Below are 18,884 nucleotides of genomic sequence, written 5' to 3'. Positions count from 1 at the left end.
TTATTATTAATATTATTTTGAGAAAAAGGAGCAGTAAAATAAAACACCTATTACATACAAGATATTTATTTATTTATCTATTTTTTATTTTAAACAATTTGTTTTCAAATGAAACGAAAATGTCCCTCATCATCCTTTGAGTGCTTAACAATTTTATTATTTTTGACGTCGCTTTTGTTTTACGCACACAAAAGTTGAATTTTATAAAATTAAAACAACAAGTACCTATAAATGTAAAAAACATTTATATTTCACATGCAAGAATATTGAGTCATGTAGTTTACTTAATATTCAAAAAAGACGTTAAAACCTTAGTAAATATTTTTTCAGCTACGCACATTAATAAATAATTTAATAATTAATTAGTTGCAAGCAGTTTAATGAATGAAAAGATATTTATAGATAGATAGATTTTAAGCCAATAAATGCTATTAACAAAATGAAAAATTTTTTTCTATCTATATTTTTTTTTTGATTGCTTGCATTCACTATCAAAATTAATTAATTTGTATAGATTGGAATTATAATTTAGCCAGCTTAAAAATGCTTCAAATTAAAAACTAATGCGTACTCCCCCTTCCAAAATATAACAAAATTTCTTACACATCCTTTTATCTTTTACAAAGTTGTTTCCAAATATCACCACTACTATTCAAATCAGCTCATCTATCTATATACTCAAAATTTTATTTTTATTTTTTTTTGTTACAACATAACAAAATATTTTACATAAAACAATTTTTTTATTTGGATTCAACAATTTTAAATTTTTTGTTTAAAAATAGTCTCTGAATTTTAAATTATTAGAATTTCGTATCTTTCTTTGGCTTTTCTGTTTTATAACAAAGAAATTTAATCATTCATTCATTCAATCCAATCTATTTATTTATCAAGCATTCATGTGATTTTTGACTTTTTTTCTTTCTTTATTATTATGCTCCTTCTTTTGCTTTATATTCAAGAATTTTTCAGATCTACTTTTTGCCATCATAACTCGACCTTGAACCACCTAGTAAAAATATAATTTCTATTTCTGCTACATAGCTTAGCAATCACTTTGCAATTGTAAAACCATTTTTTAAAGATATTTTCAAGAAAAGAGTTTCAGAAAACTAAGTTTCGAATCCATCTTTTTCTACTTCCATTTGATAGAAAATTCATATAAAAACTCACACAAAACTTTCCAGAATAATGAATGAGTGTAATAAATATTTTTTTTTTACATATAAAATAAGTGTAAACAGGTTATTCGTTGTCATTTTAAACGGCAAAGAGCTAAAATAACTCTAAATAGGGCTATGATTTAACTATTTAGAAGAAAAACTCTTTAAAAAGTGCTATTTTTTGAAAGATATGCATATTAACAAAGATAAACAAAAAATCGATTCCAAGGAGAACTAAAATATGTTGAAATACTGGAAAGCTAAATTAAAATTCACAACAAATTAATGCAAATTTTGAAATGTTGAAATCTAACAAAAACATAGATTCATTTCTCAAGATTTCAATCATTTATTTTTGCTTATTTTGAGCTTATTTTCATGAACAATTTTTAAAAGTACCAATCAAGTTTATTTAATATTTTATTTTTTTACTAAAATAGAAAAACAAAACCCTAAAATAGGTTCCTGAAACAAAATTTGAAATTCAAATGGCGATTTAAAAAAACCATACAAAATCACTTCAGAGAAATTCCAACTCATTAAAAGGGTTTATTCTTATTAGAAAAAAGTACTAAACATATATAGAATCTTTTATGGTACTCTCCTATCACTCAGTAGCATTTAAAAGTAGTATTAAAGCTTTTAATAATATTGTTCGAGTGGATCAAAGTTTTGAATAAAAGACAAACATGATTTTATAGTAAACCTAAATTGCAAGCAAATGAAAACATTAATTCAAAAAAAACTGGAACAAATACCAAACAGAAGACAAACACAGCATGATATATCCCATCTAAAAAAGACATATTTCACTCCAAATCAAATATGACAAAACTATAAATGAGCCAACAAAAAGAAAGAGATGTTGATAGTTATTTTGATATATAGATTGATAGAGATAAAACAATAAAAGAAAAGAAAAATAAGACCAACAGAGAGACTCAAATAAGACTCAACTACACTAAATAAAATAAGCTTAATATTATTTTAAATAAATTACAAACAAAATGAATAAAATAGATTTTCATTCATTAATTTCAAATATTTTAAGTAATAATGAATGAACAAATAAGTGAATAATTAAAAGAGAACTAAATGAACAAAAGAAAAAAAGTTTATTTATTTATTTTTAATATGATGAAAATGAAAAATATTTGACAACGAAAAAGATGAATAAATGAATGAAAGAGAAGAAGAATGATTTGTTTGTTTCTTTGTTTTCTTTTTGATTTCTTCTCTCTTTGATTTTTTTATTAATTTTTTTGTTTTTTGAATTTTGAGTTTGCGTGGTGAGGGGATAAATAAATAGGGCAGGCGCGTGAGCTGCATTAATGTAGTATTAAAGTTATTATGAGTTATTATTTGATTGTTAGCTAAAGTGATATCATCATTGAATAAATAAAATTTTGGTGTAGTAAATAATTAAAAAATCTTGAGGGGTTGGGTGAATTAAAATTTTTGAATAATGAGTAATAATATGGGTAGGAAAAAAGAATATCAATTAAATAATCAATGATGAACGTAATGTTTATCAATAACTATACAAAATCAAAGAAAAATATGACAATATTATTAATTAAGCAAGCAAGAGAAAGAAAGAAATAAAAAGTAAAAAAATTAAATTAACAATCAAAATCTTAACTTTACGATTGATTGATATCTGTTTATTTTTCATTGAAATTATTTAAGAAAGAAAGAAGATAAACTAATAAATTATTAAATAGACTGGGGTGTTTTTATCTTTCTTTGTTTATTTTGATTTTTGTATGTTTTTTTGCATGCATGCTTATTTTTGATTAAAAAAGTAAAGTAATATAAAAAGACGAGAAAAGAAAAAATTGAATACAAGCAAAAAATTAAATCATAAAAACAAATAAAGACTAAGCAAAAAAAAGAAAACAATACTTTTCATTTTCAAGGCACAGCCCAACAGCCAATCAGCTTCAAAACACAAATTTTCATAATCGTTTGCAACTATCGATCATACCTGCTTGCATCCTACAACATTTCCTCATCGAACTAGATCTAATCAATTAGATTAAAATCCCTAAATAATAAATCTACTCATTACTAATTTCAGAAAGTCCACCTTGGAAAACATTTAATTAATAAATCAATCAATAATATCTAAAGAAATTAAACAGAGTCTTCAAAGAGTCTTTTCATACAATACTCTAACTATCTAACTAGTTATTTATTAACTAATTAATTAATTTAATAATTATCTCGTTCCAATCAGATTCGCTCTACTCGATTCTAAAATTAGATTCTCTATAGCTGTTTCTCACATTTAAATAACATAAGATCAAATTTTCTTTTATTGAAGAAGGACATACTGATCCATTGATATCTCTTAAAATATTTTTGACTGCTTAAAACGATAACCTAAAATCTATTTTGAATTTATACTTGATAAGCTTCTGATTTACTGACAAAAAGAGCTAATTTAAGCTCATTTCATTTATACATTAACTTATTGCTCAATTATCTTACATTATTTGATAATCTACCTACCTAGATATATAACAACATCGATCTATATATTTAACTTACTTGATAAATAGTATAAGACATAATTTCTTTTATTAACATCTATTGCAACCATAAACAAATACAAATAAATCATCCCTAAATTATTAACTATCACTCCATCAATTAAGATCTCATTGCTAAGAAAGTAATTGACAATCACCTAATTAATATCTATCTATTTATCTGACTAAATTATTAACTTGATCCTAAATAAACCTAACTATATTTCCCTAATTTATTATTTATTGAAATGGAAGACATTGATAGCCAACAAAACCTTGAATTCGTTTGTGAACAATGCAAACGTACTTTTTCTAAAAAGAGTAAATTATCTCGTCACGTTCGTGAATCTCATCTTAATATTAAGAACTTCACTTGCACATAATGCAACAAGACTTTCAAGCGTAATTCCCATTTGAAACGCCACATGATTTCTCACTCTGCTGAACCTAAACCATTCAAATGCAGCCAATGTACTATGCAATTTGCTTGTAAGCACCACTTAGAAAGACATATCAAGACTCTTCATGCTGAAGATTTCCCTTTCTAATGCGAAATTTGTCCTTTAAGATTCCCTAAACGTGCCTGCTTGTACAAGCACTTAACCTTCATCCACAACTTAAAGAAGCCTTACAAATGTGGTGAATGTGACAAGGATTTCTTCAAGAATGGATAACTTATCCGCCACTTAAAGAGAGTTCACCCTAATTCTTTCAATGCTTAACAATAACTCATGGAAGCTTAAGACTACCAAATCTAATAACGCATTCAAGCCAATCTCGCTTTGAAAAACGATAAAAAAGATGGCAAATTATCCGCTGATCCTACTAAATACTCTAGCTATATGAATAACTAATCTAATCCTACTGCTACTATTTCCACCTTCAATAACGATAATGCCTATTACTCTGAATCTTTCTAGAAGAATCAGCAAAACGCTACTTGCTATTACTATTCACTTGAAAATTAAATATAGAATCTTAACAGTCTTAACGGAGTCTAACAATATTAACAATAACAACAATAGCCCTAATCTTCTGCTACTTCTGTTATTTCCTTCTCTTCTTCCTCTTATCCTTCTTCCACCTCTCCTGCTAACTTCTACGACCAAAGCTAGTACTTCAAAAACATGACTGATAAGTATGGTTATGATGAAATCGAAGGCGATTTATATGATGAAGAAGATGATGAAGATGATGATGATGATGAATCTGAAGATGAAATCTACAATATGATGTTTAAGCAAGGCGAACTTAAGAATAATAAGAAAATTTAATAAGATGATGATGAAAATTCATTTTACCTCATTTCTGCTGCTGCCAACGCAGCTTCTTTGAGACCTCCCCTCAAAAAGGAAAAGAAAATAAAAAAAGAATCTAAGAATGCTCCTTTTGGTGGTAGAAAATGTAATTCTTCTGCAAATAGAAAATAAAGCACCAAGAACGAAGAAATTTACATGCTTGATAACAACCAAATCAATAACTTCGAAGAATAGATGCTTCCTCTCCAAAAACGCAAGCTCAGCGAAGAAATTTTCTGTCATCTTGGCCTTATTGGTAATAGCACTGCCTAAAACAACTTCAATAATCTGAACTCCTACTTTTTGGCTGCTGAAGACGAACTTAACAACGCCAATTAATAGCTTTAATTACAACAGTAACAAACAATTGAAGGCTGCAGCGGACTCGAGAATAACTTTTTGAATTATTCTTCTGCCTACTTGCCTTAATCATTCGGATTAACTCCTGCAGGTGCTACTGTTGCTTAAAATGCTGTATGTTCTGCTTCATAGGAAAATAGCAGCAACGAAAAATAATAATAATAATAATAAATATGCACAGAAACATTGATAAATAACGGTAGTAGCAGCAGTAGCAACGGCAACAACGTAGCAGTACAATAATAATTTATCAATAATAATAACTTGAATAATATATAAAGTAATATTTATTATTAACAAAAACATGAACAAGAATAGTAATGCACCGCCGCAGCCTCCTCCTAACAATTTGGCAGCAATACTTGGCCTTTATGTTAGAGTGGCTCAGCTATTTAAGGAAGTACAACAACATAAAAAGTCTGCTACGTGCCTGGCTGCTCTACTTCATCAATGCAACCGACACAAAAATAATACTAACAACAGTAATAATAATCACAAAATTCTTACACATAAACATCACAATAATAGTTAACATCCTAAGTTCCTGTGATGAATACTGCTACTGGTGTATTTAATAAACCTCAGCAACAATAATCATCACATTCCCTCGGAATATAAAATAATAATAACTTTTCTCATTAATCTTCCTCTCAGTCTGAGCCTTTCTCAGTCAAGAATGAAGACAACGGAAATAATACTCTCTTACCTATTATCTACCCTGTGGAGACTTTCTTCAACAACGCTCAATACAGCCAAGAAGAAGCTGTCTATCCATCTCAAAGCAGCCAATAGAACGAAGTGAACTTTGACTTCTTGAATCTGATGGATTATAACAACGGCAACTAGAACCACAATAGCAGTACCAACTACCACCAAATGCTTAACTCAGATTTCCTCCAAATGAATAGCATTTTGATGATGGACTACTCATCCAAGCTCCAAAACTCTCAGTACTAGATCCCTCAGGTAACCTTCAAACTATCTTTTATTATTACTATTAATATGAATTTTTTGCAAAGTATTTCAAAGTAAGCAAGCAATAAAAATCTTAATGAACATACAAAAAGATTTATTTTTTTAATATTTTTTTTGATTAAATGATTAATTTTTTGGAAAGATTTCAGTCTTCTTTAAATTTAGTTAAATATTTGCTTATAATACTCTTTCAATCTTCCAAATTCTAATAAAAGTAATGAGAAAGAGAAAATGTTATTATCATTTTCTTTCCATTTGATTAATTTTATTTTTATTTACTAATTATTAATTCATTGAGCTCAATGAAGCTCTGAATGAAATTCAAGAAATAGAGAAAGAGGAGAGTAAGATAAATAGATAGAAATAGAGAGGGAGAGAGAAAGAGAGACAAAGAGATATATTTTTTTACTCAAATTGTTAAATTTTTGAATACCAATTCGCTTATTAACTAATTAATAACTCTTTCCCTCTATCTATTTACCAAATAATCAAGAAAGAATACAATTTATTTAATTATTTATTTCATTTATTTGATTTTTATTTTTTTTCGATTTTCTCTCTTCAATTCATTAATTAGATTGATTATTTCTTTGTTTGATTGATTGATTGATTGACGATATGAATATTATTTTTGTATTTTATTATTGAACGCATCACAAATGAATGAATTTTATGATTGATTGATGTACGCTCTTTCTTTTTCTTGATTTCCTCTTTTTTTTTGTTTCTTTAATTTTTTGAATTTTTAGAAAAAAAAATTATTAAAAAAAATTATATATTTTGCCCCCGATCTACTCACTTTTCACATTAAATTAGTTCTTCTGATTTCTTTCCCCCAAAATAAATCCACTTTCCTTCTTTCTTTCATCAAGTGATTGATTTAATCCAATTTTACTAAGAAATTAAATCGTTAATATTTAAAAATCCAATTGATTGATTGATAGATTGCCCCCACTTTTTATTAATAAAGCTATTCGCTTGCCTAACAAAGTTAAGATAAATATCTTGATAATTATTATAATATTTCATTTGAATACCACCTTGCCTGTTCCCTGCTTACTTTCTAATCCTTAATTACTTTGCCTTTCTATTCCATTAATATAAACTTTCAAATTTCATCTTAACTTATTTCTAATTATATCAAAATAGATTGTACTTCCTTTATCTTAAAACGGCTTACATAGTTCATAACACATTGGAATTAACTATGCTTCCATTGCCAAAACTATGTGAGAAACCCTTGCATACAACGCATAACACTTCTAAATTGTAACAAAAGTCACTCACTATATGCATGCCTCAAATATATAAATAAATATCATCTCATCTTTCCTTTACCCTTCCATTATTTATAAATCTGAATTGTATATAAATCTTGCCACAACTCTACCTATAAAAACATCAATAATAAATATCTATATAATAATAATAATATTTGCAACCTTTTGAAGCAGTTTCCTTTCATACATAATTCAACATTTATAAAACAAAGAGACAACACACAACTCTACCAATCTAAAACTTAATAATTCTATATCACTCAATCAATTACATCTGAAACTCTCAAAACTGCTACTGCGTCTAACTTCTGAATTAGCTAAAAGCTAAACTAACTACTTTCACTTTCTTACTAACCATTAAAAGACAACATTCTTATAACAATCCGAAAAATATGAATCCATCAAAAGGAAAGCCAAGAGAGAAACATGTATCGACATACAAAATCCAGAGATATATAAAGAAAAATTATGCTAACATAAAAGAAACTGCTTGTTTAACAAAATTTATATAAAAAATAACAAATAATTTTGCTTCGACTGGCGGCATCTAAACTTCTACTTGCTGCTATTTAATTAGTTAGCTAGCTATCTTAATTTTACCAGTCAAGCAATTCAAAAAAAAAAAATTAATAACTATCAATCAATAAATAAATGTACGAATCAATTTAACTTTACTTTCTTACTTAACTAACAATTTAATTTATTAATTATAGTAACTAAAATTGAATTTTATATATCAAAAGTATTGTATAACATAACACAATTTATGACCTCCTTCTTTCTATAAAAAAAAAACGATATATAAAGATTTTATATATCTTTTTTCCTTCTTTTCTCTTCTCTTTCTTTTTCCCTTTTACATTTCTGTTCATATTAATTATGAAGCTCTCTCTCTCTCTACCTATCTCTTCCTCACTCTCCTTTCTTTTTGATAGCTGATTTCTATGGAAACTCATCTCAACTACTAACTAATTAACTCTATAAATAACTTCTTCTCTCTCTCTTCTCAATCTTAAATCTTAGACAATATACTTATTTCTTATGATCAATAACTACCTTCCTTTCATTCTTTATTTCTTTCTAAATACTGAATAAACAAATAAATAAATTAATTGCCTACTTGCTGTTTATTTAAAGGCTAAATCAAAATTAAATAATAAATTACTATTTTATTATTTTTTAAAACAAAAATAACTTTTAGCCTCTATCTCTCTATCTCTGTATTACTTAGGAAGAGTTTTAATCAATTGAAGAATATTTATATATTTTTCATTTCGACAAGCACCATTTACGATTACTTATTTAATTCTTTCTTTATCTTTAAAAAAATTAATTTAAAGCCTACAATAGAGACAACAAAATAATCTCCTAATAATTCTAAAATCAAATAAACTTATTTATTTACCTCAAATAATAACCAAACAAACAAATTAACAAATCCAAACAAAACTATTATTCTTACTTAGTATTTTAAAAACTTAAAAAATTAGCTAACCAAATTAATTGAGCGCTACCTTTTTACTTAATAACCTTTCAAATTGATTAAAGATTAAAATAGAAATAATTTATACAAATATTTTTTACGAATGAACCATTTATTTTTTTTTAAACATCTTATTTTTAATATAAATAAAAATAAGAAAAAGAATAAAAATTAAATTGGTAAAAACGTAATAAACATTTGTATCTTTAAATTAATAACTTAACTCACAAATATATCTTAGCTTTCTAAAAGACAAACAGACTGACATGACAGATGGATAGATAAAACTTAATAAAAAAGTATTTAAACTTTAAATTGATAAAGAGAGATATAAATAGATAAAGCTAGTAATCTCATAAACGTTCACATCTGATACATTTAAATTTAACTAAATCTTTATCTATTAATCTATTTTCTCTCAAAAAATTTAATCTTTATTAATGATCAAACAGATAAATAAATAATCATTCAGTCAATAACTAACTATTTTCCTTCATAAATATTCATGAGCATTTGAATTAATGCAAAATTGGTATTAAGAAGACCTAACTAAAAATAATTACAGTTTTTTGATTGATATATATTTGAAATGAGCTAAGTTAAAATTCTATTATCAAATTTTAATTATTACTTTCACAGTAGCACAAACTATTTTTAAATTAAGAGCACTTGCTTTAAACTTAATCATTATTATTTATATATTAAGGTATTCCTTTTTATTTATTTATTTATTTTAAAAATTTTCTAAATTAGTGTGAATACACTTACCTAACTATAAAAATAATTGAATTATTTAATTTTTTTTTAGTAATTCTTCATTTCTTTTTTTAAATAAAAACTCTTTTTGTTTCATAGTCAAGCATATTCATATATTATTTTATCTTCCAAACATTCAGCTTTAAGAAATAAATCATTTTAGTAGAGTAAATGAATATCGATTATAGTAATTTATTAAAGTTATTCTAAAAATATTGAGATTTCAGGCATTAAATTTATTTTTATTATTTTATTTTATAATTATCAAAAATCTTTATTTCTAATTATTAAAGTTTGCAAAATATCATCCAGCCAAATCTAATGACAAAAACAATAACCTAACTTTTAAAAGTATTCTTTTTATACATAGAAATATAAATAAATCTATCTTACTAACTAAATAACTACCTTTATATTATTAATATTTTTAGATAAGGTAAGATTTAAGCTTTCAATATCGAAACAATTTTAAGTTTTTGTATATTTTCTCATTGATAATTATAAAAATTGACTATTTTTTTTCAATAAATAATATTAATAAAAATTGATTGATTTTGATTTTTTTATATATAGCATGACTAAATAATTACTTATTTTAAAGGAAAAAATATTTTTATAAATTGTTAAATGTATTTTATGACTAGTAAGTAGGTAGGTGATGATTTTTAATTTACAAAAATATATTAATTTTTAATCATGCTAAATTTAGTTTAATGTTTTTACTCTTTCTTACAATTTATAATGATTTAAGTCAATGAAATATTAATGAATTTTAAATTTAATTGTTTGGTTTTAATGATTTTCTTTGTATTTTCTATTTTGATGTTGATAAAAATAATTTTATTTTGAATGTGTTTTTTTGATTTGCTTTAAAAGAAAATAAATATACAAAAAAATAGTTGTGCTAAATCTTAATAATTTGCAGAGTTTATTTAGTTGATGCAATTTTAAATACCATCCAAAGGAATCAATACTATTAAGATTAAAAATAAATATATTACTTGATAAAGAGTTATTTATTTATATTATTTGATTGTAATAGTAAAGAATCACTTTATTTAGGAAAGTAAAATGGCTCAAATATTAAAGGGAAGGATGAAACTTCTGACTAAGGAAAGTTGGGAGTATAATCCGAACACTAAAGCAAATATAGATTTAAAAAAGGAAGCTCAACTGCGTAAAGAATCAATTAAATTTATGATGAGTTTAGGAGTTGAATCTCTCCATTTGCCTTTAAGCACTGTAAATATTAATAATAATAAAAATTTTACTTTGTGCAAATGAATATTGCTGAGATTTTGAAGCAATTTTTTATTTTAATTTGTTTGATCCTTAGCATTTATTTTCATTTATTAGTTAAAAGCTTTTTTTAAATGTTTATTTTATTGATAAAGGTATAAAAGGCCATAGTTATTTTCTAAAGATTCTGCTAAAATGTTTCTTTCAAGAATTTTGATAGATTTTTGTATGGAACTGTTAGCATTTTATTAATGGCTAAGGACGATTACCATTAAAGAAGATTGGAAGATACAATAAAATCTTTTCTAATTGTAGCATAAAAAATGAGACTTTAATAATTCAATAAGTATGTAGATCCAAACCGCCTTGAAACCAAAGAATAATAGGAAGCTTATTTACAAAAGCTTGGTCCAAAGGCAATCACAATGCATCATGAAAACTTTTAAACTGCAGAAATAGAAATATTATAAATGTCAGGTAATTAATTACAAAATTTATATTAATTGGGTTCAAAATTTTTCAAAAAAAGATGCAAATCGAATTAAAATTTAGTTTTTTTGACATCATATAAATAGACACTTACTTGAATTTATTTATTTAGCTTAGTATCTATATTCAATTAATAGTTTGCTGATAAGTAGATTTATCATTTAAAATTGTAAAATTAATAGGATATGACTTGGTTGTTGAAGTAACTAGTAAGTACTTAGATATATTTAAAAAGAAATATAACGGCATTACAGATAAAATTGTCTTTTAAGACTTAATCTAGCTTGCAGAAGAAAATACCAATACAATTTATATGAGTAATTTGTGTTTGTACTTCCATCCTATGATCCTAACCATAGTTGCAATCCAAGCTGCTGCTGAAAAATTAAATTGTAATTTACCAAACATCCAAATAGAGTCTAATGAATAAAAACAAGAAGATGATGATTTTGGCGATATTGACATCCCTGCTTAGTAAGTAGAGTGGTGGTAAATGTTTTCCAAAAGAATACAAAAAGAAGATATAAATGACTGTATGTAATACTATCAAGATTTTATAAAACTTTTAAATTGAATGTTAATTTATTTATTTATTTACTCTGTTGAAGAAATTGTCAATTTCTTTTTAAAAATAAATTTAAAAATTCTACTTTTTTAATCATATTTATAATTTCAAAAAACAGCATTTATTACTGATAAAAATAAATGCAATTTAATAACTTTTGATATAAAGTTTTTATTTTACTATATTTTAAAGTAAAATAATTTATGTTCAATAAGTAAAATTTATTTTTAATTTTCTAATTCGTATTTATTATTTCCAAAAAATCAGGATAAAAAGAAATACAATTTAATAAATTTTGATAAAAAGTATTCAAGATTTATTATTAATAAAAATAAATTCAATTTAATAACTTTTAATCTAAAAAATTTCATTAAAATGATTTTGATATTTTAAAGTAAAATAGTTAATATTGAATGGATAAAATTAATTTTAATTTTCTAATAATTATTTATTATTTCTAAAAACTATGAATATATTTTTATTGATTTAAAACCTAATATTATTACTAAAAAAAAAATATATCACACTTTAATAATAAAATATTACTTGATTAGAATTTTTATTAAAAATTTTAAAAGAACAAAATAAAATTATTAATTATTTTTAAATTTAAGAATAAATTTGGATTCTAAGTAGAAATTATAGTAAATATTTAATAACACACTATTTATTGTTTTCAAAGAAAAATAGTGTTTGAGTAATTAATAATAGGTAATCCAGAACTACTTACTCCTGAAATGAATAAGTAGTTCAATAAAGCTTCTTTTTTATAATCATAATTATTTATTTGATTAATCCATTTAATCTCTTATGATGGTATTCTTTCTCATTTTTTTCTTAGTATTTATCAATCTAAACTAATTTTATTTTTGGTCATTAAGTTTTTTTGCATATAAAGTATCATTTAAGATAATCGATATCTTACATGAGTTTTTAAAAAATTTGATTATTTTAGAATTTAGAAGTTTAAAGTTTATATTAATTTATTGATTAATTATTCAATTGATTGATTGAGATAGAGAATCAAATTAATTGATATTTTTAGAAAAGAAGAATATTATTTGATTTTTAATTAATATTTTTGTAGAAATATGGATAAAGAGTAGCAGCAGAATTATTTGTAAAATCATTAACAAGGAAGTAATTAGATGAATTAACAACAATAGGCTGCTTAAGGATAGATGACTGGAGGGATGTGGCTTTTAACAAAGGAAGATTGGGTGCTCATTAGGCCAGATAAAAGCAAGAAACAGTCAATAGAAGATGTGAAACAAGCAAATTCAGTAGCAAAATTTATAAAAATGTTTGCAGAGGAATTCGAGTATTATTTCAGCGATATGTTGAAGCTAGGGACACAAACAGTAAGTAAAATAAATAAATAACAAAAATTATAAGTTTAAAGCAAATAAGAAAAAGCTAGCAAATGAAATTAATACATTTCGCCAACTATTGATCATTTACATTTATTTTATAAAGAATATAAAAGCTTAAGTGTTCTATCATAGAATCAAAGCATTGAAAAGAAATCAACAGCTCGATGACAATTTGTATGCAATAACTTGTTTATTTTTAGCAGCAAAGTTAGATGACACTCTATTCAAAAGTGAAATGTGTGTTGAATTTTACATTGCATTGTAACAGTATTTGAAAGTTGATGCCACATTCAAGCCTCATGCCTTCAAAGCATTAGTTTCGATTAGCAAATTAGATGAAAGAGCAAAATCACTGAGAAAACAGACATTAAAATAAATTATTGAGCAAATTCCAAAGCATAAAATTCAGTAGGAAAAAGGAAAATTATTATTTGCTGAAAATGATATTTTGGTGTCTTTTGGTAATTTATATATTAACTAGCAAACAAAAAAACTAACTAACTAGAAAGAAGATATTTATAAACACTAACAATTTATTTAACAGGATATGATTTTGTAGTAGACACAGCGCTTCCCTATGTCGATTAATTTGTTAAATCCTACAAAGAATTTATCAATAAGCAAAAAGAGCTATAAGAACAAAGGTAATTAATCCCTTAACTTAAACAAAAAAACTAGCTAAATTTTTATACTTTCTAATTAATTCATTGGCTATTTTACTGAAATCAATTATTAATTGAATTCAAAACCATTAATTAATCAATTGATATTTAATTATTGAATTTATTAAAATGAAAATCAATCATTCAATATTGTTTTTTCAAATAATTCTATCACTCATTCACATAAATGTTATATTAAACTTATTATGATAATTAACATTTATTTTAATTATTTTTTGAAAACAATAACTATGAATGAATTTACAATAAAAAAACATTATTGATTTAATTTTACTTTATGAAAGTCTAATTAATAATTTTATTTTTTGTTTATTCTAATTAAATATTTCTGTTCAAATATTTGTAACAAGTAATATTTATTCATTTTCAGTATTATTAATCTACTTTATTGTATTAATAATCTATTACAAGTTTACATATTAAATAGACTTAACTCATTCAAAAAAATCAAGATATTTCTATTGAACTCAACTTTTGGCATTATTTATTTCTTATTTTTTCCAAAAAATACTAATAATTATGAAAATATTTATTATGGCAAGCAATATTATTTATTCAAAATTAATTATTAATGATATTGCAAACTTTACTTTATTTAGTCCTAGTATAAATATTGATAATGATTAAAAATTTTCAAATTTCATATTAGTAAAATATAATTTTGACAATCATTTCTATAGTTGTCAAAAATACTTGTTTAAATTATTAATGCTAGACTAAATATTTGCTTTTATTTCTATTAAAAAGATAATTTTATATTCAATTTGTTAAAAATAGTAATTGAATGAGATTGAATTTATTTATTCTATTTGATACTTTCATTGAAATCATTAATTTCTAACAAAGTTTTTCATTTAATTTAATATTATATCTATTAAATATGAACTAATTTATCTTTAAAAAAAACAATGGCTAATTTTTATTTAATATTTAATATGAATTAATATTAGGTAATTAAGTTTGGATTAATTTATTAAAACCTTTCTTAGTTTCTTATTAGATTTATTTTTTAATTTCTTAATTATTTGATAAATTCTTTTGATTTTTAAGAAGTAATAGTTGAAATTAGATATTTACTTGGAAAGCCCACTAAATTTACTATTTTGATTTTTATAAGTGTAAGAAAGCTCTTGTACTTATGCAAAATAAAAGGCCATTATCTAAAAGCAAAATTAAATTTTTGATATTCTTTTCACATAGCTTTCTATTTCAAAAAAAATATATTTTATCAATTGAATACTTGTAATTTCATAATTATTCTTTACTATTATAATAAAAATTTTTAAATATCTCCATTCTTTGTTGTTATATTTTAAATTTTTGGTGTAGACTTCAAGCCAAACCTTCTTTGAATATTCAGAAATTCCTTTTTAATAATTTTAACGTTAAAATATTTTTAATTTAGGAAATAAAAAGAAGAAGCTAAACAAGAAGGCGAAATGAAATAAGAGATACAATAAGATGATAAAACTGATACTATAGAGAAGTTGCTCAATACAGTTTAATTTTGGGGAAACGATGTTTATCGTTCGAATTTATGTCTTTATTATACACCAATTCAACTCACATTAACAGTATTAAAAAAGGCTTAGCAGACTGAGCGCGTTGTATTTCCTGATTACAATGGGCAACCTTGGTGGAAATTTTTCAACGAAAAGTATAACGCTAATATATAAAGTGAAGACGATTTCAAAGAACCTCTAATGTACTTTAATAATATAATTGCCATGCTTAAGTCATGATAAAACAAATGGAAATATCTATATGTTGTTATCTTTAAAAAAAATCAAAGAGTGATTTCTTATATTTTCTAATACATTAATTAATTCTTTCAAATGAAGTTAATTTGTGCTTGGTTCTAAGGAATTAAGTACCCTTTTTTTATGAAGAATTTTACACAGCGATAAGAATGAAATTAATTATTTATCACCCAATCAATCAGTTTATTTATTTGCTATTTATTGTTTAAAGAAACTAAAATTTGCATTCTACTTTATTATTTTTTTTTGTAATTTGATTGACTTCTTGTTTCTTTGCTTGCCTGTCTGTTTATTTGTTTTGGCTTATCCTTAATTTTTAGTTGGTGATAAGCTTATTGTATTTATTTAATTTAAAATAAGACGAGTATTACTTCAAATAGCTATTATTAAACATAATTTATAGTAAAAAAGATTTATTTATAATATCCAATATACAAAAAGAGAAGATAATTTATTACAATATAAATAGTTAAATAATAGATAGGTTCAGACACTTAAATGGCTAATAATAACTTACACTTAAATTTAAAAGAAGCTATTTTAATAGCTTTGCTATTTAGCATGATGTAGCTCTCATTTGCTGATGAGGTAGTTTAGAAATTAGAGAAGTAGTAGGACTTTTCCAAGTCAATTGTTTTGAATTAGAAGTTACTCATTGATTATGACAGAGATATTTTTAAACACGCCTATTTCATAGATTTTGATGACACTTCAAAAAGCGATAATGATTTTTGCATTGTAAAGCAAAGAACTGTGGTGTCTAGCTCTAAGATCGAATAAGATTTCGATTTTAATGATCTTAAATTAACAGGAAAGGACGAAATCCTAGCTTTCTAACTTGTTGGATCTAATTTTGTAAGTGTTTCAAAATTGGGAATGGTCAGCTTGTTTTCAATCAGCAAGGATTCTTAGAAATTAGAATTCATTGAATCGATTAATCTAAATATTTAGGAAGCCTTAGACTATTAGCCAATTATTCTCGCTAAAGATCAAAACCAATCATTGATTTTGTTTAAGAACTAAATTTCAATCATTGATCTAAAAAGCAAAAAAGCAGTCTCAAACAAAGAGGTTAATCTTTAGAATATGACAAAAAATGCAATTTATGTTGATGAAACTCTTTATGTTCCTTTAAGAACTGAAGGATTACTTGTAGCCAAACTTCAAGTTGATGCATCAAATAACATTGTTATTTAATAATAAAGCAAAATTACATAATTTAACAGCAATACTCAATAAAATAATTGTGATGTTACAGACATTTACTACTCAAAAAAGACTAATCAGTTCTTTATTCTTGATTACAAATATGGCATTTATGTGACAAACGATCAAATTAATAGCCTTATTCATTATATCCCAAAAATTAATAGTGGTTACTCTTTTTCTATTTATGAAAACTCCAACAATGAAATCACTATAGTTGTCCTTTTTTAGAAAGTCATCTCTCCAATGGTAATTAAAATAATAATAAAAATAGCAAATTAACAAAGTAAATTTTTTATTACTAAATAGGGAATTTCAGTTTATCTTAAAGAGAAAGATACATCTTCATCAACCTCTAGAAAATATATCCATGAAATAGATTAACCCATTAGATTGCTAGAAGCAGAAAGAAGCAAAGTCTTTGCTTTCGATCACTTTGCATTATTTTAGGGAAAGTCTACTCATGCATTAAGCTACCACTCAACTTTTTAAAACAGATAAAGCAACTACTATAACAGAATTCCTGATTTCTTGACAAAAGATAAAACAAACACAATTATCATTGTCTCTAAAGACCTCAGTCCCTACAATCAAACTGACAATGACTTTTTAGTTTTTTCTTTCTTCAATAAAGGGTACTAAGTGAGTTAATTGGCTGTTCAAGCACCTTAACTTACTTGCTAACCTAAGTTAGAGAGTGATTTAGGTCTCTACAACTACCAGATTTCTTTATATTCGAACCATTGCCTTAACGAAAACACTAGCAGTAATTAAATTTCTTTGTTTAAACCTAAAAAACAAATAAATAAACAAGCAAAAAATAAAATGAACAAATAAATAAATAAATAAATAAAAAACATAAATTATAAATTATTTTTGTTAATAATTTTAGGTATATGGATAGAATGTTTGATATCTCAAAATATCACAGTCGACGTGGAGAATATCATTGTTGACGAAAGCAACGGATTGCTTATAGCAGCTATTGTTTTGTTGACTATCTTATCTGTAATCATACTCATATTTGTTATATATAACACAATTAGAAAATACAAAGCGAGAATCTAAGGTTTGGAAAGAGAATTCGTACAATTGTCAGCAGATAACAAAAAATTCAAATACTAAGAAATGGAACAAGAAGTTTGATTCTTTTTGTTTAAAGAACCATCATTATTAACTATCTAATAATAATTACAATCATTATATTAAAATTAAATTATATAATTTTTAAATAACTAATCAATTAATCAATCAATCAATAAATCAAAAACTAATTAACAGTATTTATATGTATTTCTCTTTATATTTGTATATATTTACTTGCTTGCTACTTACTCTTTAACTTTAATATTTTTTAATGAGTACAAACCCAAAATAAATATAAAATAACCATTTATACTATAGCGGATATTATTTTTAAGACATTTAATTTATAAAAAGAATATAAAATACCATCGGTCTTTATTTAACAATGATATTAGATTTTATTTATATCATCTTTATCAAAAAAAATTTATTATTATTGTAAAAAATTACCTCTAAAAAGGCATTTTTTAATTAAGCTTTTTACCTTTTAAATGAGCAATGAATCTTATTGAATAGTAAATTGCTTAGATAATTTACAAATTAAAAAAAAATAAGATACACTAATTAAAAATAAAAGAAAACAATAAACACATATAGGTAAAAGATATTAGTGATTTATTTTTTTTGTAGTGAG

General features: G+C 24.2%; 6 protein-coding genes across 6 annotated transcripts; 4 read left to right on the top strand and 2 right to left on the bottom strand. All coding sequences in view use genetic code 6, as the record gives it.

The window, feature by feature from the left end:
• Window positions 1-2,200: 2,200 nt before the first annotated feature.
• On the bottom strand, window positions 2,201-3,028 carry TTHERM_000698683 (transmembrane protein, putative; the record flags this gene model as incomplete). The annotated part of the gene is made up of 1 exon (XM_012795311.1): window positions 2,201-3,028. One exon carries the CDS (start codon window positions 3,026-3,028, stop codon window positions 2,201-2,203), a length of 828 nt encoding a protein of 275 aa, XP_012650765.1.
• Window positions 3,029-3,945: 917 nt separating this feature from the next.
• Window positions 3,946-7,563, top strand: TTHERM_00698680 (C2H2-type zinc-finger protein; the record flags this gene model as incomplete). The annotated part of the gene is made up of 2 exons (XM_971685.3): window positions 3,946-6,321; window positions 7,480-7,563. 2 exons carry the CDS (start codon window positions 3,946-3,948, stop codon window positions 7,561-7,563), a joined length of 2,460 nt encoding a protein of 819 aa, XP_976778.2.
• Window positions 7,564-8,011: 448 nt separating this feature from the next.
• Window positions 8,012-8,677, bottom strand: TTHERM_00698660 (transmembrane protein, putative; the record flags this gene model as incomplete). Its single annotated transcript, XM_971683.2, has 1 exon — window positions 8,012-8,677. One exon carries the CDS (start codon window positions 8,675-8,677, stop codon window positions 8,012-8,014), a length of 666 nt encoding a protein of 221 aa, XP_976776.2.
• Window positions 8,678-10,920: 2,243 nt separating this feature from the next.
• On the top strand, window positions 10,921-12,151 carry TTHERM_000698653 (amine-terminal domain cyclin; the record flags this gene model as incomplete). Its single annotated transcript, XM_012795310.1, has 3 exons — window positions 10,921-11,091; window positions 11,244-11,565; window positions 11,760-12,151. 3 exons carry the CDS (start codon window positions 10,921-10,923, stop codon window positions 12,149-12,151), a joined length of 885 nt encoding a protein of 294 aa, XP_012650764.1.
• A 1,082-nt stretch (window positions 12,152-13,233) lies between these two features.
• On the top strand, window positions 13,234-15,940 carry TTHERM_000698651 (amine-terminal domain cyclin; the record flags this gene model as incomplete). Its single annotated transcript, XM_012795309.1, has 4 exons — window positions 13,234-13,503; window positions 13,619-13,976; window positions 14,060-14,159; window positions 15,604-15,940. The coding sequence occupies 4 exons, from the start codon at window positions 13,234-13,236 to the stop codon at window positions 15,938-15,940; spliced, it is 1,065 nt and encodes a 354-aa protein (XP_012650763.1).
• Window positions 15,941-16,456: 516 nt separating this feature from the next.
• TTHERM_00698650 (amine-terminal domain cyclin) lies at window positions 16,457-18,310 on the top strand (the record flags this gene model as incomplete). The annotated part of the gene is made up of 2 exons (XM_971682.3): window positions 16,457-17,413; window positions 17,474-18,310. 2 exons carry the CDS (start codon window positions 16,457-16,459, stop codon window positions 18,308-18,310), a joined length of 1,794 nt encoding a protein of 597 aa, XP_976775.2.
• Between the last annotated feature and the right edge of the window lie 574 nt (window positions 18,311-18,884).

This window comes from Tetrahymena thermophila (genome assembly GCF_000189635.1).
Source record: "Tetrahymena thermophila SB210 genomic scaffold scf_8254820, whole genome shotgun sequence".
Taxonomy (NCBI): Eukaryota; Ciliophora; class Oligohymenophorea; order Hymenostomatida; family Tetrahymenidae; genus Tetrahymena; species Tetrahymena thermophila.
Note: the sequence above shows the minus strand (reverse complement) of the source record. Positions and strands in the feature narration are given on the sequence as shown.